Here is a 26,307-nt window from a genome sequence, read left to right on the forward strand (position 1 = left end):
TGACTGTCTGTGAGGAGTGTGGTGTGTTCTCCCTGTGTCTGCGTGGGTTTCCTCCGGGTGACTGTGAGGAGTGTGGTGTGTTCTCCCTGTGTCTGCGTGGGTTTCCTCCGGGTGACTGTGAGGAGTGTGGTGTGTTCTCCCTGTGTCTGCGTGGGTTTCCTCCGGGTGACTGTCTGTGAGGAGTGTGGTGTGTTCTCACTGTGTCTGCGTGGGTTTCCTCCGGGTGACTGTCTGTGAGGAGTGTGGTGTGTTCTCTCTGTGTCTGTGTGGGTTTCCTCCGGGTGACTGTCTGTGAGGAGTGTGGTGTGTTCTCCCTGTGTCTGCGTGGGTTTCCTCCGGGTGACTGTCTGTGAGGAGTGTGGTGTGTTCTCCCTGTGTGTGTGGGTTTCCTCCGGGTGACTGTCTGTGAGGGTGTGGTGTGTTCTCCCTGTGTCTGCATGGGTTTCCTCCGGGTGACTGTCTGTGAGGAGTGTGGTGTGTTCTCCCTGTGTCTGCGTGGGTTTCCTCCGGGTGACTGTCTGTGAGGAGTGTGGTGTGTTCTCCCTGTGTCTGCGTGGGTTTCCTCCCACAGTCCAAAAACACATGTTGGTAGGTGGAATGGTGACTCAAATTTTGAGTGTGTGAGTGTTGCCCTGTGAAGGACTGGCGCCCCCTCCAGGGACCCACCGTGACCCTGAATTGGATAAGGGTTACAGATAATAGATGGATGGATGGATATTTGAGCACCATGCTTGATGTAGATACTTCTGAGCACCTCCAAGGTGGAAACATTCAGTTCCTGTCAACTTTAACGTACTATGGACCATAAGAGACAAAACAGCAGCTGTTTAACATCAGTCTGAACACAATGGCTGAAGGTTCACCTCTTTGCAAGCTGTGTTTCAAAAAGAGATGGCTCTGGTTTTGTACGTTCTACAACATGAAAGCCGTGCTCGTTGATTAAAGTCCTCCATGGCTGTATGGAGTCTGTATGGGGTATGATGTGGGTGGTGGATCACTGTCAGCGCTGCAGTGACACTGACGTGGTGGTGGTACAAGTGGATCAGACACAGCAGTGCCCAGACACACCTACCTCTTTGGTCCACCTCCTACATGTAGAAGTTTGTGTTAATTATCCTCTAGTCCTTCATCAGTGACACAGGACGCTGTCGGCTGGATGTTTCTGGTCGGTGGACTGTTCTCAGTCCAGACACTGAGGGGTTTAAAAACTCAGTTTTTTGAGGGGTCTGGGGTCTACGTGGAATCATTGGGCACAAGGTAGCAACGCATTTTGGACAGGACACCAGTCCGTCACCGTCACACTGTCAATCCACCTAACAACCTGTGGTTTTGGACTGTGGGAGAAAATCAGAGCAAACAGAGGACACCCATGCAGACACGGGGAGAACACACCCCACATCACACTCCTCACAAACAGTGAGCTGAGGCCAGGATTGAACCTTGAACCCCAGTGCCCTGACGCTGGGTGGCAGTTTCACCAAGTTGCATGGTAAACTACTGCATACCACTGTATATGAGAAAGAAGTCGTCAGAAACCTACACCGACCGATTCATCTCGTCCACGTCAAGTTCCCGAAGCTGGAGTAATGGATCAGACATTTTTACAGAACAAAGTATTTTCTTTTTTTATTCCAAAACAGCTAGGGTAAAAGAAATACGTGTAAAATATACAACATAATTATCCAAGCACAAGGACCAAGAGTCAAAACACAATGAAAAAAAAATTACAAATGATCCGTATTCGTTGTTGTACACAAAACAAGAACTAGGTCTTCACTGCGAACTTGGAGAAACAAGTTTAAAGGAGCGTTTATGTGCAAGCCTCCGACATTCATGTTTAAATGATTCTGATGCTTTACCCTGATCAGTATTAAACATTACTAAAACTGTATGTCAGCAGCATCAAAACCACTGGGTTCTTTTAAATATACACTGGAATTACCGGTCTAAATCCGCAGCAGGTTACGCTTACTCTGTGTGCAGCTGGCAACACGATGGGTGTTCTTAACAGACACGTTACAGCAAGTAACCACAAAAAAAACGTAAACTAACTGACCAGGGACCATCTGTTTTTAAAAGATGATGCACAAAGATCTACACAGTCATAAAATAAATGACTTGAGGACATGGAAAAGAGCACTGAACTGATTCCTGATGGCGAATTCGACCAGGATTTAAGAGCCTTGGAACAAATAGGTTTAATTTTATTTCAAATACACATTTTCTCATTAGCATGCAAGCATTCTCAGCTTAGCATTTTCTTAATAGCTGCTCAAGACCCCCACATTTAATAACTGTTTCAATATCTCAGTTATAGGAGAGGAGTCAAGCAAGACGTTGTTTACACTCAGGCTAAGCAGGGAATATAGAGGAACCATACTGATGTATCTCGATCTGAAGAACAAAAAAAATATATATATATGAAGGATCTACCTAGTCTATCAAAACTCACAGCCCCAACAATGATTCTCAAAAAAACCACACCACTAAATATCTTTGAGAACTTCTTCTGAGGAGGAACACATCCAAACAGTTTCCAAATATCGTTTTAGGGCACTTTAAACTAAACACGTGTGTGTCGCCTCTGTCTAGTACATTGAGATCCCCCCTAACAGCTAAAATGATAAACACCTAGGGATCTGACCTTCAGCGCGCACAAAAATAAAATAAAATTAAATTATATCTATATACTTCCCATGTGATGTGGGCCCCAGATGTAGATTAGCAATGTCTGAAAAGGAACGAGCTGATAAGGCACTTCATGTGAAGGTATCCTTTCTCCACTGAGCCAGCAAGTATCCTCCATGTTGGACATAACAGCACTTCCAACCGTATTAACATTTCTCTGTTTGAAACAAATACAATCAGCTGAACATCGCTTCTGGTTTCAGTCGGATTGCTTAACCTCAATCAGGCAAAAAGGGGCAGAGAGAGAACAACAAAATAAATCTGTGATGAAAGGGATGGAGGATCAGTGCTCTTGAGAGAAAGCTGGAAAAAAATAGAGAGAGGAAAGGAGGGAGAATTCACAAAAACCAGAGACCCAGCATATATAAAAGTAGCCAGATAATATCTATCAATGCAGATAAAATGGCATATATATGAACGCCCTCTGGAGATCTACTAGGAGCACTGTGAATTCAACAGCCAAATAACCACCTCAGTATAATCCTCCCCGAGTGTTTACATCAGCTAAACCAGGATGTCGTAGATGAGCATGTGAAGACATGGCTGAATGAACCTCAATGTTTTCAAACAATGAGTGCATGACTTGGGTGATTTCTCCAACGCTGGCTGTAGTCAGATATGGTAGTTGTCCTTGAATGTAACTAAAGTTTGATTATGAAATTACTATTCAATCACAAAAAAAAAACAAATAATAATAATAATAAAATCAGTGCTACAAGTCTCATGGTACTGTGAGGATGATTAACTTTGAAGGCTCCTGATGCACAGAAATAAATCCTATGTCTTGTGTAGACCATTTTCCATTTTCAAACAAAAAAAATGAAGCCAAACAATAACAAAAAAAGCAGGATCATGAGTGCAATAATGGTTATTATTTGGAAGAGAATGGTACAAGTCAAAAGGAAATGTCGCCTGAGCTACTGGAGCAGCTGTACAGGCAGGGGGGGGGGGGGGTGGCATCTGAACAACTGCAGAAAGAGGAGTAGGGGCAGTCAGAGCGGGTGAACACATCAGCCAAAGGGAAGGGCACTAATGGCTGACCAGGCCCTGCAGCATCATCATGAGGCGACGGGCACGCTTGCTCAGGGGGCTGTGGGGGTCCTGCTGCAGGAACTGGGACAGCTTCTGCCGCACCTGGGACAGCACTGTGCTCATGTGGTCTCTGGTGACAGGATCCCCGTGGTCTAGGTTCATCACTGCATCCTCCAGATAACTACACACACACACACACACACAGAGTTATATCACAACCAACATGTCAGCTTGCAATCACATGCCTCATGATAACACAGCAAATGTTTTCAACCGGAATCTTGTCAAGATTTAGAACCGCTTATCTCACTCACAAACATCACAGCACCAGTGAAATGAAACAATATCCAATAATCACTAGCGGTCGCGGCTGTGGTGAGAATTGCATTACAAGGGATAGATTATTTTCGGTAAGAAGCATTAGATAACTTTCACTTTTTGCCCTATGTACAAGATTTATTAATGTAACAACAGCGCTGTGTGAAATCTCATGGGCTTCCCTTCATTTATTTCATTTCCAGTCAAAATATAAAGTGCAATAAATGTATCTTTTTATTAGGAGATATTTTCAAGATATTTCTGGGAAAACTGGATTAAACATCTTACTCAAGGTCATCCAAATAAAGGTAATAAAGGTATGTACAAAAAGATCCGTGACAACAGCGGGGTTAGCTCACAACCGACCATGCTGTGGGTCTGAAAGGATGCGTAGCAGTCTAGAAAAACGAGAAAGAAATCGGCACACGCAGTTGCGGTTGTTTTCAGATCAGTAGCTTGACCACCACAGAAAACAGCGCTTAATACTTGGCTTTGAAGGTGTGGTCAAATATTTTTCAAACATTTCTTGAAGAAAATCCTGAGTGGAAAGTGTATAAAAGGATGAACAAAACCTTGAAAAACAACGACGTTCTGTTTTTCTGACCCTGACCAATGATAAAGCTGGACTTAACGGCCATTTTGCTAGAAATAAAAAGACAAGTGTGATCTCTGATTTCTGCACAGCACTGTAATAAATGTAAAATTGAACAGCTGATGTCTCTGGCACTTCATCTCAGATTCCAAGTAATGGAGTATCATCAAAAACGCGTATTTTTCCATCGTTTTCTTTTTCCTTCTTCAGATAGAGCGCCTTTAATCTCTGCTTTTCAGACTGTTATTAGTTTGCTTTGAAGCCTAATCTCATTACTTTCTAGAGGCCCCTTCTACTGAGACAGCACTCCAGCAATTAATATTGAATCGGAGAGGCAGTGGTGATCTTTGATATGCCTTGATTAAACCACCCACCCCACATAGACACAAACACACACACACAGGGCCCCTCTGCAGAGAATCTACAATCTTTTACAGCTGTAATAACAGAGGCTGTTTGTTGCTTCTTAAACACTATTCTGGGAACGACACGTTTCTCTTTGTCTTTCCAGGCAGGCGAGGTTGATAAAAACCTGGTAAAGGATTAGTAAAAAGCCACCTGTCTGAATGAGGGAAATTCACCATCTGCATTTCGAGTGCAACGACTGTGCGGCCCGATACTTTGGCAGCTCCCCTATCTTCCAGTGCGTGCTACACAAAGGTCAGGTTAATTACCTTACAAGCACTCGTTAAGATTAAAGCGTCCGATACATAAAGCTGGACATCGCCAGTGCCGTGTCCTGTTCCAGATGGCTAAGCTTACAGGCCGTGTATCAGACTGTTCTGACTCCACATCTGTAGAGCCTGCTCCAATGCCTTTAAACCCTTGCTGCTGTGTTCTCCACGGTAATCTTCAGGCTTAAGAGCCATTAGCCTCTCATATTGTGCAAATGCGCTGTTCACATTCTGACCCTGTGGTTCACAGCAGCCCCTCCCACACAGGATCTAATTAAGATAATTAAGGCAAGCCAAAGCATATGACTCAATGCAATTGTGATTGCTGTCCTAATTAAATACGGAACCCTTGGCACCTATCGGGGCTCCTATAGCTACATTCAACACCCCACATCCATTCAATGGGACTGCGGTACCTGTCTTAATAGCACAGATGCATACATGGTAATGCCAGAGCATATGGGCAGTAGCACAGCCATGTCCGTGAGAGGAATTCAGAGATGGCCTTGGCTTCCATTGCTCTCGTAGAGCAGTAAAGGGACTTGGCAGCATGTGAGGGGAACATTAGGCTGTGATTGGACGGAGGCCGGCAGTTCTCCCTCAGCTCACATATCTACCCTCGCCAGTCTGGAGTGAGCTTTAATAAGCCTAGCTCAGTGCAACTCTACGCAGCCTGGGAGAACCGGCCCAGCGGCCATTCTTTCAAGGTCATCTCCAGAGGAATTAGGCAGAAGATAAGAGGTGGTTGCCAGACATTTATCTGAGTATCAGTGCAATTGGATGCAAGGTTATTTTGCTCTACACAACTTATGTTTAAAAGAGGTAGAGGAACAATAAAACACTATTATAAAACAGATTTATAAACGCTGGCAAAAATACAATATGTGACGACACAGGTACTTAACACTTTACACCACCATTTCTCTGAATAGGATACAGAGATACTGACCTGATCTTGAGGTCAGTGCGTGTGGCCAGGCTAGTGGACAGCTGCTGGATGAGTGAGAGTAGCACGGCCTGGTGCAGGGGGCATGGATGCTGGCCAAAAACCTGCTGAGAGTCTATGGTCTCGCAAACGTACAGCACTAAGTTCAAATCAGCCGCAGACAACGCCTGGGGAAAAAAAAATGAAGAATTCACATTCACCGTTTTGCTCTGTAAAGAACCTGGAGCTAGAACAACATCTAGGTCAGAGGTCTCCCGTCCTAATCCTGGAAGGCACATTAACATTTTTTTATTTCTTATTGGTGGGTTCAAGCTGTGATGGTTGAAGGAGACGTGTGGTATAAAATTCAGATCTCTCCCTCACTTCTATTTGGGGTGAAATTAAATATCAAACCTAACACGCTGCATGAAAATGAGGAGTTTACATGGATGCAGACCCAAAATTTATGGTCACCTATAAATTCATTTTAGGTTCAGTTATTTGGTGAGGACGTTTACGTTTCAAACCAACTCAAACGAAAGAAAAACTCTGATTGGCCCACATCAAACAAGGCAGGTGTGAAAGCTTCCTTAGTCCAGTTCCTTGCTCAATCACACCTGATCTAACTCTATTTAACCCATTAATAGGTGTTAGCTGGGCCCTCTAGGATTGGAACTAGACAAACAAGCACCGTAGTTTCTATAAAAATCCATCAAACCACTTCTCTGACCTGCTGGAAAGCCTCGTTTATTTGGCCCTGTTGCAGCAGTTGCATGATGCTGGCCTGCTGGGACTGGTAGTCAAGGTGTGAGGTGGGCACAGGGGTTCCAGCGGCGGAGCGCATGGCCTGCATGATGCTGGAAGTGACAGCCGCCTGCTGCTCCTTCATGGCCTGGTTCACCTCGCCCTTCACAATGCGCTGCACCTGCGTCAGGATGGAGTCCTGCAGACTGAAAAGGGAAAGCTAATAAGTAAAGCTGCACCAAAGAAAAAACAAATCATGGTGTGATGGTAGAACCTATAGGCACAATGACTCAGCGCTGCTAACGTATGCACAACAGCCACAGCTTTCAGTGACTAAACCTGTTAAAACCAGAAGAGTTTAGGTCATCAAACTCCATTAAGCATATTATTATACTACTTATTCAAATGAAGAAAGCACTGAACATGGTAAAACAGGTTATGTATTTACAGCAGAACTAAACCAAAGATTTACACCCTGTTATAGCTCCAGATGGAATCACCGTTTCAGTATTCGTAAGGCTGATGCAGTAATTACTTAAAGCTGCGCTAACTGAATACAAAAGCAAATTAGTAAAAAAACGCAGTTATGAATTGTTTTGTACCCGCAGAACAAACAAGGAGGGAAGTGTCTCCAACCAGAGCATAACACAACATAAAGCACAACGCTGTGAGAATGTGAGATGAACTGGCTTTATTGGCAGAAATTAAATCCAGGCTTAAACGGGCTTCTGCATACCAACTATTTATACGTTGCCTTAAGCATCAAATCAATCTGCACCTCCAGAGCAAAGATTATCATGAGAACAGAAAAGAAAAAGGGAGGAAAAGCTCTCTGTACTCCAAAGCAGTGTCCTTTATTGAAGTTTCAATAAATGTTGATTTCTGACTTAAGGTGGAAATCTAATTTCCACCCTATAACTCGTGTGTGCGTGTGCGTGCGTGGCTTACTTTCCCACGATCATGTGGAGCTGATGCTGAACCTCAGAGCGTACGCTGGCAGCTACAGTGGTGGCCAGCTGATCTTGGGAAGTCTGCAATGTGTCAGTCATTTGTTGCAGCTGAGCAATGATGGGATCTCGAGCATCTTGCTCACGCTGCTTCCTGTTCTTTACATGCGTCTCCAGCTGCTGAATATCTGTTGAGGGCGAGAGAGAGAGAGATTAGTAATGCAATGCACTGAAGTCGTAACACCGCGACATCTGCCTCATTATATAAACAACATCTTAACTGACAACAGGCTCTTTATAAGGCAAAATAAAATACAGGGGAGAAAGTGAAAACACAACTATAAAAAAGGTCAGTGTTTTAAATCTCTTATTTGACCTCATGTGAAAAGCTCTAAAAACAGAGGATTTCAGATAAGAACGTAACGTAACATCTGTTTGATTCCCCAATATACTGATTACGTTCCCATTATCTCTCCATTTGGGTAAAAACAAACACCAAGCCCCTCCACAGCAGCCCCATACAGGCTTTGCTTTGTTAAAGATGGATGTCAGAGAAGGCTGAAATCAAGATGGGTGGTTCTTACACTCATGGGTGCCCTGTTTAAAGCTGTCATTGATCTGCTGGAACATGGATTGGCAGCCACGCTCAAACACAGGGAGCACAATGCTCTGGAAGGCGTCTTTGTAGGCTGCCTGGATAGGTCCCTGCATGGCCTCAGCTGCAGCCCTTCCGATCGCATCAGTGGTATTCTGTGGAGGAACCGGGAGCAAAGGGAGATGTGATTTAAGCGACTTGGAACAGGTGCCCTTCAGGTATTTACAGAATTACAGTTAAATTGCAGTAAATGGTCGAGAAATATCTTGATTCTTTTCTTTTATTATTCGTAATACCATAGTATTACTTCACTATTATTCAGGAAAGAGAGAGAGAGAGAGGGGGGGGGGCATGACAGGGAGGGTGGGAGAGAAAGAGAGAAAAAGAGACAGATAGAGGGGAAGGAGACCATGACAGGGAGGGTGGGAGAGAGAGAGAAAAAAAAAAGAAAGAGAGAGAAAGAGACAGATAGAGGGGGTGGGAGAGAGAGAGAGAGAGACAGATAGAGAGAGATAGAGGGGAAAGAGACCATGACAGGGAGGGTGGGAGAGAAAGAGAGAGAGACAGAAAGAGAGGGTGGGAGAGGAAGAGAGAGAAAGAGACAGAGGGGAAAGAGACCATGACAGGGAGGGTGGGAGAGGAAGAGGGGGAGAGAGAGAGAGAGAGAGAGAGAGAGAGAAAGAAAGAAAGCTGTAGATAGAACTGGCTCCTGTTCAAATAACACACAATCCAAGGCGAACTGAAAATTACTTCTGTAATGTGATGTATTACTGAGCTGAATACAGAGCCAAGGAGGAGGCTCTTGGAGCTTAGGTTGTCCCATATGCTTCTAACAGAAGCATATGGGACAACACATTTTATCTTGTAAACTACACATGACAAATTATACTTTTATAAGGAGAGAGAAAGATGGAAATCTCTGTAAACACCAACTATTAAACCCTTGTATAATCGCGGGTGCAGTTGTGAGCACCTTTGAATCAAACCTTTGAATTGTTAAAGCACACAAGCTTAAGAATTTAGACTACAAACCTTAGACTTGACGACTTTGATGACATTTTCCTTTAGTGTTCCCTCTACAGCGGTCAGCTTAGCAGCAATAGTGTTACTCATCTGTCCAGTCACGGGTTCCAGACTCTTTGAAATGGCTACAACACGTTATAGAGAAACAAAATTAAAAACCTCTCTATGTTCAAACAGTCTCTTCAATAATTTGGTGGCTCCTAATGCAATCTGAACATTTTCTATGCAATGTGTGTGGGTTCCAAAAAACACAGACCGAGAACCCCAGAGTGTACTCATGAGGAATTGGAATTAAAATGTGATAAACTTTCCTCATTAAAATTATACCAGTAGTTTGTAGCAAGAGTTTAATTCTTATCCGAACTTCTACCACAAATCAGTGCCAACTTCACTATATGCTATATTAGCATTTTTGGTTAAACCATCCCTTGTAGCAGCCTGAGAGACACAAATGCAACTAGCTGAATGGTGAGGGTCAGCAGATGGGTCTTACTCTGTGGAACGGTCTTCTTCATTTCCTCACGCATCACTTTGTCCATGCGATTAGAGAGCGTGTTGCCAAGACTGTGGGCCAGCTGCTGGGCCATGTGCTCTTGAAGCTGTTGGTTACGCGCATGTCCATCCGCCAACACTCGCTCAATTCTCCGTTCTGGCACAGTGAGTCAGGGAGCAACCACCAAGCATTGTTTAAAATCATACTTTAAGAATGGCAATAATCGGAGTTGCTTTAAATCCAAAATCACATACAATATAAAATCTCACACACACACACACCTGAGGCCAGATATAGTGTTGTACTCTGAAAGTAAATGGACAGTTTATTTCATAGAGTTGAGTGGCCACTAGGGGCGCATTCCAGTATGGCGCCTATTGATTCGCTCCATAGGGTAATGGTTCAATTCTTATTTTGTGGCATTGTGGGAAATGGCCACCAATAAGCCTGCAGCTTGAAGACACTAATCCGGAGGGCAGCCCGAGTTCCAGAAAACGATACGTGCACAAGGTCAAGAAATATGTGGGAAGCTATTTCATAGCATAGCATGCAGTAGACGAAGCATTTGAAAGGCAGAAGCTGAAGTACGTGGACTTGGCGGCTGAGGTGAGGGAACATTTAAGACCGGTGGAGGTGGGTGTTAGGGGATTTTTAGCCAAGTCTGCCACATCCCTGCTTGTGCAGTTCGGCATCAGGGGCTGGAAACCAAGGGCAGCTGTGAAGGAATTATCAGAAACAGCAGAAACAGCTGAAAGGACTAGTCAGTGGTTGTGGATAAGGAGAACACAGACTAGTTGGGGAAATGCACTGTAGAGGTGCTGTTGTGGTGGTTGGTGACGTAGCACGTAAAGATCACATGGAACTGAGCACTGAGCATGCATTAACGGTGCCAGTGGGGCTAGGTACAGCCTTAGTCACAAGGGTAGGACTGTAAAGCTGGCTTGGAGGGGGGTGGGTCTGGGACACCAGACTTCACTGTTGAGTCTTCTGGAGGTGTCGTGGACTTAATTCAGCGAAACACTGACAAAGGGAGGTGCCTACCTGATGACCCCTGTGAAGAGCTAGTGATGCAGTGGGTGGTTTGGGTACTCATGTGATGGACTCAATGAGTAACCGTAGATGTTAAAGGTAGCTGGTTGCTAATCGGATCATAAATGGCCACAGCAACCTTAGGGTGTATCTGTAGTACTCAAACAATAGAAATTGTGTGGCTGCCGGTAAAAAGAGAGTGGGGTAGGCCCTATGTGAAGCTGTAATGGATTGGCATAGGATATTTTACACATTATCTAATATATAATTCTAATTATATATACACATACATATAATTGACCTCAAAAAAATAAAATAGCATCAGCTTGATTTACAGGTAACAAAGGGTTCTTAACTAATTACCACTTCCAGGGGGCTTTCAGGTAAAGCATCACTGACAGGCTCTAATTTATCTTCATGTTTTAGCTCTTTTTGTGATAAACCACCATTGATGCTCTTAATCCAACCAACAGGCTCACTACACGTTCAAGGATACGTTCCTGCTCCTGCTGTGTGTGCAAAACATGCTCCACGTGGGCCATAATAGAGCTCTGAACAGCATCCATGTGGCCAGTAACCCTCTGCAGCAGCTCCTGTTGGCTCTGGCGCAGTTCAGCCAGCTCCCTCTGCTGGCTCCTCAGCAGCAGTAGCAGCTCCTCCTGTACTTCAGCACTCAGCTGCAAGAAGAGCCACACAAACACTTTATACCACAGAGACTCATATGGTTCTGCTGATCCCAGAGTTGCTCAGGGGTTCATCATGGTCTGTACAGGAATATTAACCACTGCTCCGAGTAATCAACTTCCCTACATATGCAGAGATCATTGACTTTAATAAGTTTCCCCTCTGTGCCCCAAAACAGACCAGGCCATATTTCAAATAAGAAAATTTAATTTAAGTGTAGTGTTCAGAGCAGAAGCTTGTAGATGCATGTCCAGTACAGTTTGTAGATGTGCCCCAACTGCACCTGACAGAGCTCTTCAGTTTATTATTAGTTTTAGTGAGAGCAGGGAAAACAAACTTCGCAGCCCCTTATTCAGCACCCCTGGGCTAGACATTATAAGGAGGGGGAGGGGTTTATTTGATGCAGTGCATATAAAATGACTGCACAACAAACAACACACTCTCTCCTCTGGGCCACATTTTGAAATGTGTTAAAATAAGTAAGTATCTCACCTGGTGGTCCACCTGCCTGGACTGTACACCATCACTAGTGGGGAGGCAAAACAGGGATAAAATGAAATAAGTTAACACAACAAAGCAAAGTCTAGCTTCCCATCACTGTAACGAACTACTACTAAACATCAACAAGTGAAAGTTTAAAGCTCATGGAGGCAGGCTCACCCTTCATCTTTCTTGCTTTTGCGCTTGAGCTTCGGAGAGCTACGTGGTGAGGTTTTCCAGTCCTTCACAGGGAGCCTGTGAGAGGCTCTGGGGCCACAGTTTCCAGAGGACGATGCCAGACTGGCTACTTCATCGTCGTGGTCACTGTCCATCAGCACAGAACGACAACAACTAGAGCGTGAGAGACTAACCTTGTCTTATTCAAACAGTGTAGTGAGTTAATGTCACATTCTTTTAACAAATTCTAACTTGGATTTATCTCTAAAAATGTGAAATGACTTTAGGATATTAACTAAATAACCAAAGTGTCTTCAATCAAAGACTATTAAAAGGTCCTGTATACAGCATTTCAAGACCTGATAACTTGTTTTGAGAAGAACAAGGGTCAAATATGCCGTGTATATGAGGATACTGTTTTATGGTCCATGTTATATATTAACTTTGGTGCATTTTATGTATTAAACTTCATATATTGAGAATGCTACAAAGGCTATTTGGTGAGTACTGTACTGCATACCTCTGCTCTGCGCTGGCATCCTGGCTGTCATTCTGAGTTAAATGATAGGTGCGTCTGTGGTATGGGGACGACATGGGCCTTTCTTTCAGGTCCTCTCTAGAGCTGGAGATGATTGTTGACATTATTGTTGACATTTCAGACTTTATCAGCATTCCTATCACTCAGCAGAGAATCAATATGGCTCCACAAAAGCCTTGAAACAGACAACTAATTTGGGAATTTACTCCGGAATAGCACAGAATGGACAGGAGCACTAAGGAAAACGGATCAAAATCAGAGCTTCTGTTCCTTGCTCCTCACTGGTGTGTGCTTGGGTTGGGGTAAACACCAGCGTATTATCGTTTGGGGGGGGGTTTAAATGTAACACTGCTTTAACAACACAGAGTCATAAGCAGAACTAGAGATATCACAAATAAAACATATAAATCATACTTATATTATCTGACAAGCTGTTTAACAGTCATATTGTGGTTATTCATCAGTGCCCAGTGCCTTACCATTCCCCCAGGCCGTTGTCCCGCAGGCTGTTGCGTGTCTCGCGTGTGATGTCCGGAGCTGCTGGCCAACTGTGACTGGCAGAGCTTTCTGAGCAAGACATGGCTGCTGCAGCTGCATTTTCCTGTGAGAGTGCTGTCTCCAGTAGAGAGGGTGTATTACTGAGCCTCTGTTCACTCTCCCCAACTCCTCCACCCAGCAGGCTGTGATCGGAGCTGTTGCGGTTCCGTGGCGAGAGCAAATGCAGAGCTGAAGCGGCAGACGCCATGCTGTCTGCGTGGAGGCTCTGGAGTGGGTCACGTACATCAGCCCCGGCAGGGCCTCCAAGGCCTCGGGGTAGCGTCTCAGAGGCAATCTCTGGGATGTCCTGTGACATGGCTGTGGAGGCGGAGGAGATGACGTCTGGGGAACGGGCTCTGGTGGGGGAGGACTGGGGCAGCATGATGGGCTCAATGGTCTGCAGGTCCAGGGAGAGGGGAGGATTCTGAGAGGGCAGCACCTGTGTAGGGGGGAGGGAATAGGGGAAGGAAAGAACATGAGTGTAGGAGGCTGCCGCACACAATAGAGATGCCTCACGCAAGAGAGAGGGCGAGCAAACGAGAGGAGGAGAGAAACCCTGCGTGGTCAGATGAGATGGGAAGAGGAGAGGGTGTGTGGGCATAATTATAAATACAACACTCAGTAAACGAGAGTATTACAAAGGAGGATGTCTCAGTCAACTAGGTTACAGATTCATCTGGGTAGTTACTAGGTACCTATCAAGTTATCTGGCTAAATGAAAAATAAATAAACAAACATACTGATTTGTGAAATTAATCCCAGATTTATAATGGGTTTCACACATCATTATTTAGAAACAGCAAGCACTATATAACAATTTAATACAAAGGATAACTGCCTAAACCTTCAACACTGTTCAAGACTGCAGTATTAAAATTGAGAAAAGAACAATACACACAAAGGCACACACTCGTTTGTTATAGTATTAATTTGCTATCAAATATTACAGTATTATGGTAACATTATCAAGAGAGACCCTTTGTAATCTTTGAAAAAGGATTTCCACAGAGCGACTGTAAAATTACAATGTCAATAAACTGTGTGACTCTGCTTCTAAGTGTGAGAAATAACACATCAGTTTCTAACTATGTCTGTAGTTATGCAACCTTTATACCGCCTATAACAGATTTCTTTAAATCTTGAATTTACCAGACTGCTGATGATAATGTTGCTGCATTTTCCAGCGTTAGATAAAATTACCTGGATGTTTTCACCAAGTCCTGAGATGAGGATGGAGCTGGACCTTGGGCTGCTGGTGCTGGCATGGAGAGCTATACTGCTGCTGGCTCCATCCGTACACAGCTTAGGACTCTGTGTGAGATCATCTGCAGCCCTGCGGGACCAGCAGAGGACACAGATAAACATTATGGATATTATTCAAAAGGGACGTGTTAACAAACCACTTGTTAAAAATCTGGATGAGTAATTCTGAGCTCTAGAAGAGTTGCTAGTGAGAGGGCCTTGTACCCAACCTTGCACCGCTGTCAGAGTTGTTCATGGATGTCACTATAGTCAAGCTGCTAGCACTGCTGCCCGGGGAGGCTGGCACCTGTTGGACAGCACAGATGGACATCATTACTATAAAAGCATGTTAATTTAGTAAATATCAAATAAGCAAAAAGGGAATTAAGAGTATTGTTAGAGCAAGAGACAAACCTATGCTCCCTATCCATATATCACATGATATTTCAAACAGTAGCAAGGAATATCACTTAACGCTTAAACCTATTACAAACACTGTAATGCACAAAATGGGGGCATGGCTAAAAAAAAAAGGAGTAGCTTACAGATGCACTAGGGGTCATAAAGGCATCCGGAGTCATGAGTTTGGGCATGGCTGGGCCAGCAGGACTCAGGAAATCAGCAGGAGCCGGTAGCGCAGGGATTTTACACAGGTCACTCTGTGAGCCACTCCCACCAGACTCCTTATCCGAGCTCAGTGCCTCGACGCTCAGGTCTGTCAGAGGATCCGCAAAACCTGCGCAGCATAAGCACAGAAATCAGTGCAAAAGGACATTAGCATTTGGCCCAAACACACGCGCGTGCAAACACACCCACACACCAGAAAATCCTGGAACTAAGCTCCACTCAGTTCAGGTATTACGAGACAGATTAGCGGTTAGAGCCAGAAGAAAAGTAATCAAGTGTGCATTAAGCCGCGGTCGTACCAAAGCCGTCCTGGGAGCCGGAGCACGGAGGCATGAAAAGCGAGGAAGCAGAACCCTGGTTGGGCTGGAACCAAATCTGCACGTCCTGGAGGGACCTGTGGGGCAGGAACCGGCGTTACAAAATTGTTGCTCATATTCAGACACTGTACAATTACAGCCAGAATGCAATGAAAATTTCATGACTGTGCATGCAAAGATTAAAATTAATATTCACTAAATGCATGCAGAAGCCCTGGGCTGTGCAGGCTAATGAGAATTTTATTTAGAATGCAAGGCCTCAGGGATAAACATGTTAGTTTGGCTCAATTTCTGCAGAAATAATGGGCAATCCAATGGACTCACTTTGTATGCACGCAGTAAAGCTTGATCTGGATTCCTGATTTGGACTCCAAGGGTCCCTGGCTTCCCTCTGTGAACATCAAAAAAATAATAATTTTCTCTCTGCAAACATAAAACAAAATGCTGTGGAAAGTTTTTTTTTCTTTTGACAGAGATTAAAACAAGCTGTGAAGTAAACTCAAGAGCAGTAAGCATCCTTTCTCCAAAACCCTTCAGTTTAGCACTAAAATCTGACGGGGGAAAAAACAAACACTGTTGAATTTCTGCATTAATTGGAAGCAAGAAAATCACTGATGACAGCACAATACAAAATTAATAGAACCAACCAGCAGTCATGCTTTCGCTCTCCTCATCTGGAGGAAGGACTTCGGTGTGGCGCAGTCGAGCGTGACTGACGTCCTGTACGCCAAAGCTCAATACAGGGTGTGTAAGGAGAAATTCTGACACAGCCCTGAAGCTGGCACGGCCCTTTTCCTGATCCTGGAACAGCTCCATCACATACAAAACCTGGGCAAAAAACAACCAAGATCTAAGGTCAGTTTTAAGCCTAACACACATTGTACGTACAGGACCAGGTGAATCTACAGCTGAATTCTCAATGTTCAGACAAACTGTCCACTCTCACCTGTGCCGAGGTCAGACTGCATAATCAAGGTTTTCCAGAGATAAACGCATGCTAAGAGTAAATGTCTGAATAATCAAAACCTGTGGTGGACACTGTCAACATGTCAGCTGATCTCAAGACAGTTAACAGGCAAAACTAAACGAACAGGACATCTCAGACTGGATTAGAAAAGGCTGATATTTAGAAAATTAAACATTAATGTAATCAAAACTGTCACTGACTCTAGTTCTCAGTTATATCCATGTCATTTTCTCTGAGATTCTTATAGACTTTAATCTTTAATGCCACGGTGCAGGTACTGCATTTTGTCTAGTAAGTCAGGTTAAATGGCAAGCCATTAAAATGAGAGAGAGAGTGTGTTTTCACAGCATTGATGTAAATAATAGATAATAAGAAGGTGGAGACCTTTCTCTGCACATCTGTGAGGATGAGGCACTCAGCAGAAAGGTCCAGACTAGCTTTCAGGCTGGGCAGTACGCTTGAGTTTAAAGGGTCAGGACTAAACCTGGAACAGACAAAAGAAAAACAAAAATCACTGGCCGATAACACATGCTCTGGGCTATGAAGGAGAATCCCAGTTATGAGTCTGGAAAATCTTCTGATTTGCTGGTAATATAAAACTTTAAAATAATTCTAAGTAATCTGCAGGGGTAAAGCTAAGGGCTTAAAAAAATCCATGAAACTAAGCCCTAAACCATGTGTAAAACTGCAGGAAATGAACAAACCTGATTGTCTGAAGGCAGGTCCATGACACTGTGCACCACATCTTCAGCTCCTGATTCTGATCCGCTCCGGTAATTAAGAATCGCCAGAACTGCACACTAAAGTGCAGCAAAAAGAACACAGAAAAAGATATTTGTACCCAACACAAACAAAGCAGCATGAGCTTCAATGTTAAGCAATCACTAATAATAAACCCTGCTTTTACATTCCCCCCCAACACTAAAAAAAAGTAATTCTCCTGTTATTTGTTTCTAATCAGGATTTGAAGCTCCTGAAGATTGAGCTGTGCAGCTCAACGGTCACGTACTCTGGGCCTTGCTTCTTGTGGTTGTCGCAGAAAAGAAGGCAGGAAAGTGGTCTTCCGTTATGAGGACGCCACTCGTGTAGGCATCTGCAGAAAAGAAGTTGAAGTTACCATCTGGGGATCTATACTTATTACTTACTACTTAGGAAATGTTTACGAGGGGGAGGGACCATTTTAATCACTGCGCCAGACCTTAATTTATATGGAGTACAAAGACGAGCCAGTTTAGACTGGGAGAATGCTGCTGTGGGGTTTGGTGCTTGTGGTATTTTGACCAAAGTATGTCACAGATATTTCATTAAGACTCAGAACTGTGTTCACTTGCAGAAAAGAGAAGAGCAGGTTCCCTTTAAAAGGGTTAGCAAAGCTTGCAAGTACTAGTCAAGGCATGAAAGAGCAATTTATTCATTATAGTAAATAAATTCTTGACTGAATCTGATCATTCAGGTTTCAAGCAGAAATGCAAAGCTCCTCAACCACAAATAAGCAAATCAGAAACACAGGGGACGTAAAAACTAACACGTAGTCAAGCTGAATTTCCAAAAGGGACTCAAGCCTAATCACATCTAACTTACAGTCTACAAAACAAACTTATGCACCGAGTGGTTTCGGGTTAAGCTCTGGAACCACTGCGACCCTGAACTGGGTGAGCTGTTACAGACAATGGATGAATGAATGAAAACAAACTTATATGGGAGGTCAAATTACTCTTTACCTTTAGGTTAATCTTCCTCTTCACAACGACTAACTACAACAACCATCACAACGTATTAGATGTACCTCGGTTGATCCTGTGCGTCTATGTAGATCTGCCAAAACTTTACATAGCCATCATGACTGGCTGTGGCTAGGACGCTGCCATCAGGGGACAGAGCTCCCTCGCTGATGCGCTGCACAAAAGCAGATTCACCAAACACTGCAGTTAGTGTTATGCAGTTCATCAACTCATCAGTAAAGACAAAAGCAAACATGAAGCCAATTAATTAATATAAACTAAAGATTAATGCATACCGCTGTGTGTCCTTTAATGGTTATGAAGCCCTCTTTAATCTCTGTGGCATCTACAGGCCATGTGCTGTAGCAGGAGCGCAGGATCTCAAGGTCCCAGACCTCAGCCTACAGGTAGACAAGGTTAAGAAAGATATAAGCTAAAGAAAGAGAATCAGCTTAAAATTAGAGGCATAAATGTACTACCAGTGTTGCACCAATAGTGTATCAGTGTCGGCACTGATACTGGCACTTAAACACAGTATCGTATCAGCTACAGAGAGCACAGATACCATAGCTGTGTTGGAAAAGGCCCACTACTCACTATTCCCTACATGTAGAACATATGGCACTTGTCAGGATACACCCCATGAAGCAGATACTGATGCGCGTGCACGCTGCTAGCTGCAGTTCAATTTAAAGTTGTGGCGGATTATAAACAGTCGGGGTATTTTTTACGGAGACTGGAAATATATCACACACACTACACGACCCAAACTCCCCAACCAAACATGCAACTCGCGTTTCCTTAGAGAAACGGATAAATGTGGACGTACAACTTGCTGTGGTTATTATTTGTGCTGCTATTTGTGTAGATCCGCAAAGATAAAAACATGTATAAATGTTTTTGGGTCGTGGATGGGAATACATTGTTAGCGCGGTCTCTACACACTGCAGTGGAAGCTGGAGATTAGTGGAACATCAAGTAGTTGCGGCTACGTTCCACCTTAAATGGTTCAGAAACAGTGCCGAAGTGCACGCCAGTGTTGCGTCATTTAAGGTGGAAAATTAGAATTCAGTTGGAATAACGGCTGTAACAGTGTGATCATGTTCTCTTACAGTTAATACTCATTATTTGGGGACATGTGCATCCAGCACTATGTAATATATTGTAACATAAAATCGGGCTAAAAGTCGTGTAGTGGAACCCCAGCTTAAGGCATGCCAAAGAACACTGACTCATTCAAGCAACCACAAAGAAACACGCTAACACAGGTCAGCAGCAGGCCTTAGAAAATGCATTTGCATATGAGGACAAGAACACTGCTTAACAAAATAAAATCTGTAAGTATCAATATATAAACATCTGCATTTATAGGCATCTGTCTAGTAGTTAAGATAGAGTTGGTATCGGTACTCTGTATCGGCAGATACTTGAACATGGAATAACGGTATCGGTGCATCCCTATTTACTACTACCAATTATATAAAGAACTAATCTAATAAAGAGATTTTTTTTACTTTCTTATGTCCCCTGTTGGAAATACAGAGGGAGCCCACTTAAAATGTTCACTGCTTGCCATTACATGGGAGCTTATATTGCAGCAACACACACACACACATACACACCACTATCAATTACCATAAGATCTGAAATACCCACACAGTCCTCATCAAGCAGAACAGTGGAGTATTTCTAGATTGAAACTATGGTTACAGACATTTTGTTTATGAATCCAACTTCAGACAACAAGTATAAAAGTCATATATCTTAAGAATGACTACAATATTTTTTACAGAAACTGAGTATTTTGGGGGGCTGCTGCTCACCCGATCCTCGTGCAACAGGGCCAGGGTCTGGCAGGAGTCGTCTGGGTTTTCATCATTGTCCTCAGGGATGAAGGGGCACCAGATGAGCCTGCGGTTCGAGTTCAACGGCGTGTTCTCAGGCCTCCGGATGTGCACAATCACCTCGTCTCTGAATGATGGGGTTAAGGTGCAACGAGGCAGAAAATTGCCTTTCCTAACACACTCACAATCTCTCTTTTGGCTACTCTCTCTAACTAAATAAAGCCAAAGTCTATCTATACGGTAAATGTTCAAAAGCATCCTGACAGAGAAAGATACTGTATTTTGCCGCTGTGGCTGGTGAGCTGCCAAATGAACATGCTTCCAGCTTCATCCACGCAGCCCAGTAGTTTGGAGTCTAGGTGGGCATAGGCCAGGTCTGTGACAGCCCCGGTGAAGCCCTTCAGCAGGGTCCGCTCTGTCGTGCCCAGCTGCAGCACTCTGATCATTGAATCTTTGTTAGCGCCTGTGAACAGACCAATCCAAATCATGTCCTGGGAAGTTTGCAAAACCTCTAGAGGAAGTGAGACTTTCATCTTATGGACTACTGTGAATAGACAATTCTCATTAAGGCTTTAGAATAATTTTTACTAATATTTAGATATGTTAGGCATTTCTGGTATCTAATAAATTCATCACAAAGAAACAGATCAATGAGAAATGTTTGGTAATGCAAATGTAATAGCTACATGGGATCAGAGGACATATAAAGCAAGATAAACACTAATTTGTGAACAGCGTAGGCTGCCTGAAAATAAAGCACTTATTAATATGTGTCTTAACAGCGACTGGAACAGTTCTCTTATGTCTCCCAGCATCTTTAAAGCAAAGGATCAAGGCATTTGTGCAGCACAGCGAGAAGTAACGTTTTCCTTCTCAATGCAAATGTTTGATTTCCATCTTGAGTAGAAATACCAAACTAAATAAATTAATACATGGGCAGCACTAACCAGCAAAGACCCACCACTATAACATGTTAAAGGGCTGAAAGTCCCTCTTTACAATAATATCTGCCAAACACAAGTGAGTAATCATTATTAAAAAGGTCAGTTCAACAAATACCTAAACTGACCATGGCAATAACTCTAGACGTTGCTGTTACCCTAAAGCAGGGGTGTCAAACTAAATCCACGGAGGGCCGTGTGGGTGCAGGTGTTCTTTCTAACCACGCAAAAGCCCCACACTACTGAAAGTCAAGATCTATTGATTAGATCCAATGATTAAAAACAGGTGGAATGAGGTGTGGCTTCTGCGTGGTTGGAAAGAAAACCTGCACCCACACGGCCCTCCGTGGATCTGGTTTGACACCCCTGCCCTCAAGGCTTTACTTTCCAAAACCCAAACCATATATAAAACCCAGCCTACAAGCACCAGAGTTTTAGTATTTTCTACTGGATTTGGATTAAAATGCAAGTACAGGAGGTCCTCGGGTTACGTCAGTCCAGAGTTACGGTGTTTCGTGGTTACGACACATCTCCCATTTACTGTATAAAGCCTTGTTTCGTCTTAAGTGGTTTTGCGTCGTAAACGTCGTAACGTGAACTTCGTGTGTGGTGTGCGCGGCGCGGCGGAAGAATACACGGTTACGCGGCTCGGGTCCGAGGAGGATAGGTGTTAGTATAGGATAAGTGCTTGCAGTATGTTATTTACGTACAGTATGTACGTATGTTACGACTTACACCGACGCGACGTAGGGACGGATCAAGGTCGTAAGTCGAGGACCCCCTGTATAGAACTTGGAGATAAGAGTATATTGTATTCAGACGAGTGAATCTGATTCCTAGACCCTTTAATATATCCTCTAATATTTTAAACATCCAACCACCAGCAGGAACGGGAAAAAGTCATCCGACTGTGAAATGTCTGATCACTAGAAGGCTCTGCGCTACATTAAAACATGCCGACAACGCTATCTTAATTTGGACACCGTATATCCTTATCTGCAGCGGATCAATGCTCAGTTCACATTGCTGTGCAAGAATTTGAGCAGAGTGGAAGGAAAAAAAAACTCCTACTGGCAAAGTCTGCGCACATGTACCTACCTCTAATGGCATATGCCAGGTATGTGTTAGACACTGCTATTAGATTTCCATAGTAATACTTGTGCTCCCAATCATATTTTGCCACTGGCTGGATTTTAACCTGCAAGAGATTTTTGGAGAAAGAACATTTTAGCTCCATCACAATCATTAACGTGGATAAAGTTTGAACTGCGGATTTCCAGAAATGTATGAACTCAAATACCTTGTTGCTCCCTCGAGCTTTACTGTCAATACTAGAGTCTCGGCTGGCGATGATTTCCACGTTGCTAGCAGTGATGGTGATGCAGGTGGAGCCATCATCCCCAGACAGACAGCTAGCGATTAAATGAGCCACATACATAAATAAATCAGGTGCCATTTACCATTCATTACAGACACAGTCCTGACTCAACCTGCACAGGCTCCAATTAAAGACTACGACATCTACATGCACCACATTGTAAGATCAGTTATCATTCACTAGAAACAAAAAAAAAGCATGAGTAGATACAAAGTTTTCTCTCTACATCAAATATTCTCAATAAGAAAGAATCCGACCAAGTGTTTACATCGTCTGAGTGTCTGTTGTGTTCGTTTTGTCTGAGACGTGAGCTGTCGGTTCTGCCATTGCAGTCTGAAGTCCTGCTCCGAGAAGGTCAGCTCCCAGTAGTCCGTTCAGCTCTCCATTAAAGGATGTTTTCCGTTGGCCATCCCCTGCTGAGGCCTCTGTGAATAGAAGAATCAAGGTTTCTTCTAGGTGCCTTCAACCTCTTTTTTCGCACGGCCCTAACACACATTTCTTCTTACCGGTCATGTTTTAGGTAAACGTGTCAGTATCGAAACGATCTACACAACTAAGAAAGTCCACAACGTACATTCAACAGTACAAATCTTTATGATTAAATAATGTATAAAGCAAACAAACCAGGAGCTAATGGATGTTTAAAAATTTGTTAAAATGAAAGATGATTAACAAATAACTACTTGTCTAACTACACTATATTGAACTGCAATGAAATCAGTACATACCACAATAAACAAACAAAGAGAGGCATAAAATAACTCGTGAGTTGACGTAGGGAAAGGTTTAGCCTCCAGAAGCTGCCTTAAGGTTGTATTAATCATAAGAAATAAGAGGCACTCCATAGTGTACAGTAGAATGTACTGGGTGCGGCATCTTTGAGCCTTGCTGCAGGCTGCTTGTGGTGAGCCTTGCCCTGGGTGCTGTGTTCCTGAGGCTGTTGGTTGTTCTTTTTTAGGGGCAGCAGTAGCCTAAAGGGTAGAGAAGCAGGCTTGGGACAAGAAGGTCACCAGTCGGACCCACTGGACCAGCAGGAAAAAAGGCAAAGGGGAGTGACAGAACATCACTCTCTCCATCCACTCACCTTGACCAAGGCACCTACTGTAAAGTGTCATGGAAGTTGCCATCCTGAGTTTAGCAGCATGAAAAAGTAGTTGTGTGTGTGTGTGTGTGTAGGGGGTTGGAGCTCACACAGCTGGACAGATACAGCCCTTTCGTCAGTGTTGGTGATCGTTTACAAGTCTAATGCAGTCATAAGGTGCCTAAAAGCAGATCTTAAAGCTGTGGTCCTTGAGAGTATGCTTCTCTCTAAAGGTTAGCAAAGCATACTTAAGACAGGAGAGGTCGCCGGAACAGCACTTTCTCCTCCCTCAACATTCACGGTTGAATTCCCTTCAGCAAATCCAAAACTCCTCCATCAGAGCTGGGGCTGGCTTCAGGAGTGTTTGTGTGTGTCCGCTGCCTTGGTTCAAAGATTACATATGGGGAAATAATTTCTTAAAGAGGTTTATTAAAAAAACTATTACTTATTCTTCTGCTTCTCTCATATCTACAGCCTCACTGACGGTATAGGAGCGTGAAGGGACTTGGGTAAAGGGTCATGAGGGGGCCACAATTAACTTAACTTGATTGAAGAGAGTCTCCATTTGTTTCTGTTTTATACAAGACAGCTTAGGAGTGAACGTAAATGGGCACTAGCTCAGACTAAGGCACTTTATCTCTGCATTGTGAGCTTACAGTTCCAGGCTCAATTGTGCGTTCGCCTATGAATGTACGAAATACCACGGTATAAACTGTGTACCCCTCAGAATTGTAACAGGCCGGTCCGGGAGACAGAGAATGTGCTGTTATTATCCAGTCAGGAGTTAAAATGAAGGCGCGGGCTGTTACTAGCGCAGAGCCGAGGCCTAACGGCAGCTCAGTGTTCTATCAGTGAGAGCTGGGGCTAAAGCTAATTGCGGCTAACGCTAAAAGGTAGCGTAGCTAAAGCTGAAGCTATGCTGCTAACGTTAACTGAAGATGATGAAATATTATCTTTATATTCTGCCCCTTTTACTACTTCTCCTTCCAATCTTCCGTTCCACCTTAAATGGTCCGGTAAAATTTTACGGTAACCTTTACCGCCGACCTATTTAAGGTGGACCGGAGAATTTGAATAAGAAGTTTGGCTCATAACATTACCTCCCACTCCGTGAAGTGAAGTTCACCTACCGGCTGAATTACTGGCTCGGTCCAGTTTTAAGATGTCTCGGAGGTGCTGGCTCGCGTCCTCCATGTCCATGTTAGCGCCCGAAGCCATAGCTTAGAGAGAGGGCGGGTGAAATCTCTGTGAAACGTGGTTGTAGGTCCACAGTTTTCTCTCCTTCTTCGCCCCTCGGTATGCAGTGGAGCAGGGAGCTCTCTCTGTGAGAGTGTGTGTCTGACTTCCTCTGGTGAATATGGAACACCCTTCAGCTCAAAAGAACATAGACCGTCACTTGAACGGCTGAATACGGAGTCTGTGCTCATAATCGTCATAATGCATCGCCTCCGTGACGTCTTCGTGGCACGTATGTTCTGTTTTCACAATGCACTATGGAGACAGTAGCCTCAGTAAAAACCTAGGTGTAAAATTAAAATTATATTCCAATAGTGTTGTAGCACTCACTGGATCTGTACTGCATTAAAATATGTAGCGTCTATAAATTTGTATATTTTTTTGTGTATTGTTTTGTATAATTTCCTGATTTTTTTTTGTTTAATTTATAGGCTACTCAAAACGGATAATGTATTGCTATCTTTAGAAATATCTTTTATCAAAATTGGGAATAAGGAAACATAGCATAACCAAATTACGCGAACATGTATTATGCAAAAAGGAAATGTAATCCAATTCATGTTCCGCACATACATGCAATTTTGAGCTCAAAATTCAAATTCAATAATTCAATTTACATTCAATTTAAAGCATCATTCGAATGCTTTATGAGTTTCTTTATTTAAAAAACAAATGTTTTCACAATTTGAATGAACATATTTCATGTAATCCTGCAGCAGCTGTGTCAAGATGATAATTAAAAAGATATTTACCAAATACACATTTGCACTCAGGGATGTGTTTGAAATGTAATTTTCAAATTCAGTACAGCACTACAAAGATAGCAAAATTCAGATGTTATAGGGAAAACAGCGCCTCTCTGCTTTTCAACAGCATTATAACCTCTAATGTGCCCAGTCTGTGTCAAAATGCTTGTAAAAATGCTAGACAGCTTTGGCCTAATGGTTAGAGGACCGGGCTTGGCAAAGGTTGCTGGTTTGATCCCCTGGACCGGCAGGAACATCCATGGTTCCCCAGGCACTGGGGATGACTGCCTGTTGCTCTGGGTGTGTCTTCACAGCCCCTAGTGTGTGTGTGTTCACTGCCACAGATGGATTAAATGCGGAATACACGTTTTGTTGTACAATGACAAAGAATTACACATTATATATTATAGATGCCCACACCTGACAATCATCCCGTTGGTCTGCCCAGCAGAAAAAGCTTTAACTAAAAACATGGAGCCAAAGAATTTATAGCTACTCTTACATTAGCAGACGAGGTGAAAAAGAGAAGCACTTGTGATGCTTTATGTCTTTAAACATGACTTCATTAGACATTGTTTTCCGGTTTATTGATCTGCTTGGTAAAACTGAGGCTCAGCTTTTTTTTTCAAATAATTTCTGTTGCACCTTAAACTGTGCAGTAGTTATATTTTGGTACCTCAATACACCCAAATGTTACAGCTGCTATGTTTAAGGTGGAAAGGAAATTTTGA

At 43.4% G+C, this 26,307-nt stretch overlaps 1 protein-coding gene across 1 annotated transcript; it reads right to left on the minus strand.

The window, feature by feature from the left end:
- Nucleotides 1–1,626: 1,626 nt before the first annotated feature.
- On the minus strand, nucleotides 1,627–24,995 carry edc4 (enhancer of mRNA decapping 4). Its single transcript, XM_066685183.1, has 29 exons — nucleotides 24,725–24,995; nucleotides 22,782–22,938; nucleotides 22,436–22,547; nucleotides 22,234–22,333; nucleotides 20,471–20,657; nucleotides 20,174–20,321; nucleotides 18,647–18,751; nucleotides 18,416–18,525; nucleotides 17,639–17,722; nucleotides 17,334–17,429; nucleotides 17,014–17,113; nucleotides 16,310–16,490; nucleotides 15,987–16,053; nucleotides 15,645–15,739; nucleotides 15,264–15,454; nucleotides 14,949–15,025; nucleotides 14,677–14,809; nucleotides 13,419–13,915; nucleotides 12,922–13,023; nucleotides 12,405–12,548; nucleotides 12,237–12,270; nucleotides 11,557–11,737; nucleotides 10,032–10,187; nucleotides 9,548–9,663; nucleotides 8,505–8,670; nucleotides 7,922–8,108; nucleotides 6,960–7,179; nucleotides 6,254–6,417; nucleotides 1,627–3,901 (listed from the first exon to the last, which is right to left on the minus strand). The coding sequence occupies exons 1-29, from the start codon at nucleotides 24,810–24,812 to the stop codon at nucleotides 3,718–3,720; spliced, it is 4,182 nt and encodes a 1,393-aa protein (XP_066541280.1). The 5' UTR covers nucleotides 24,813–24,995; the 3' UTR covers nucleotides 1,627–3,717.
- Nucleotides 24,996–26,307: the final 1,312 nt, after the last annotated feature.

Source organism: Hoplias malabaricus, chromosome 11, assembly GCF_029633855.1.
Source record: "Hoplias malabaricus isolate fHopMal1 chromosome 11, fHopMal1.hap1, whole genome shotgun sequence".
Classification (NCBI taxonomy): Eukaryota; Metazoa; Chordata; class Actinopteri; order Characiformes; family Erythrinidae; genus Hoplias; species Hoplias malabaricus.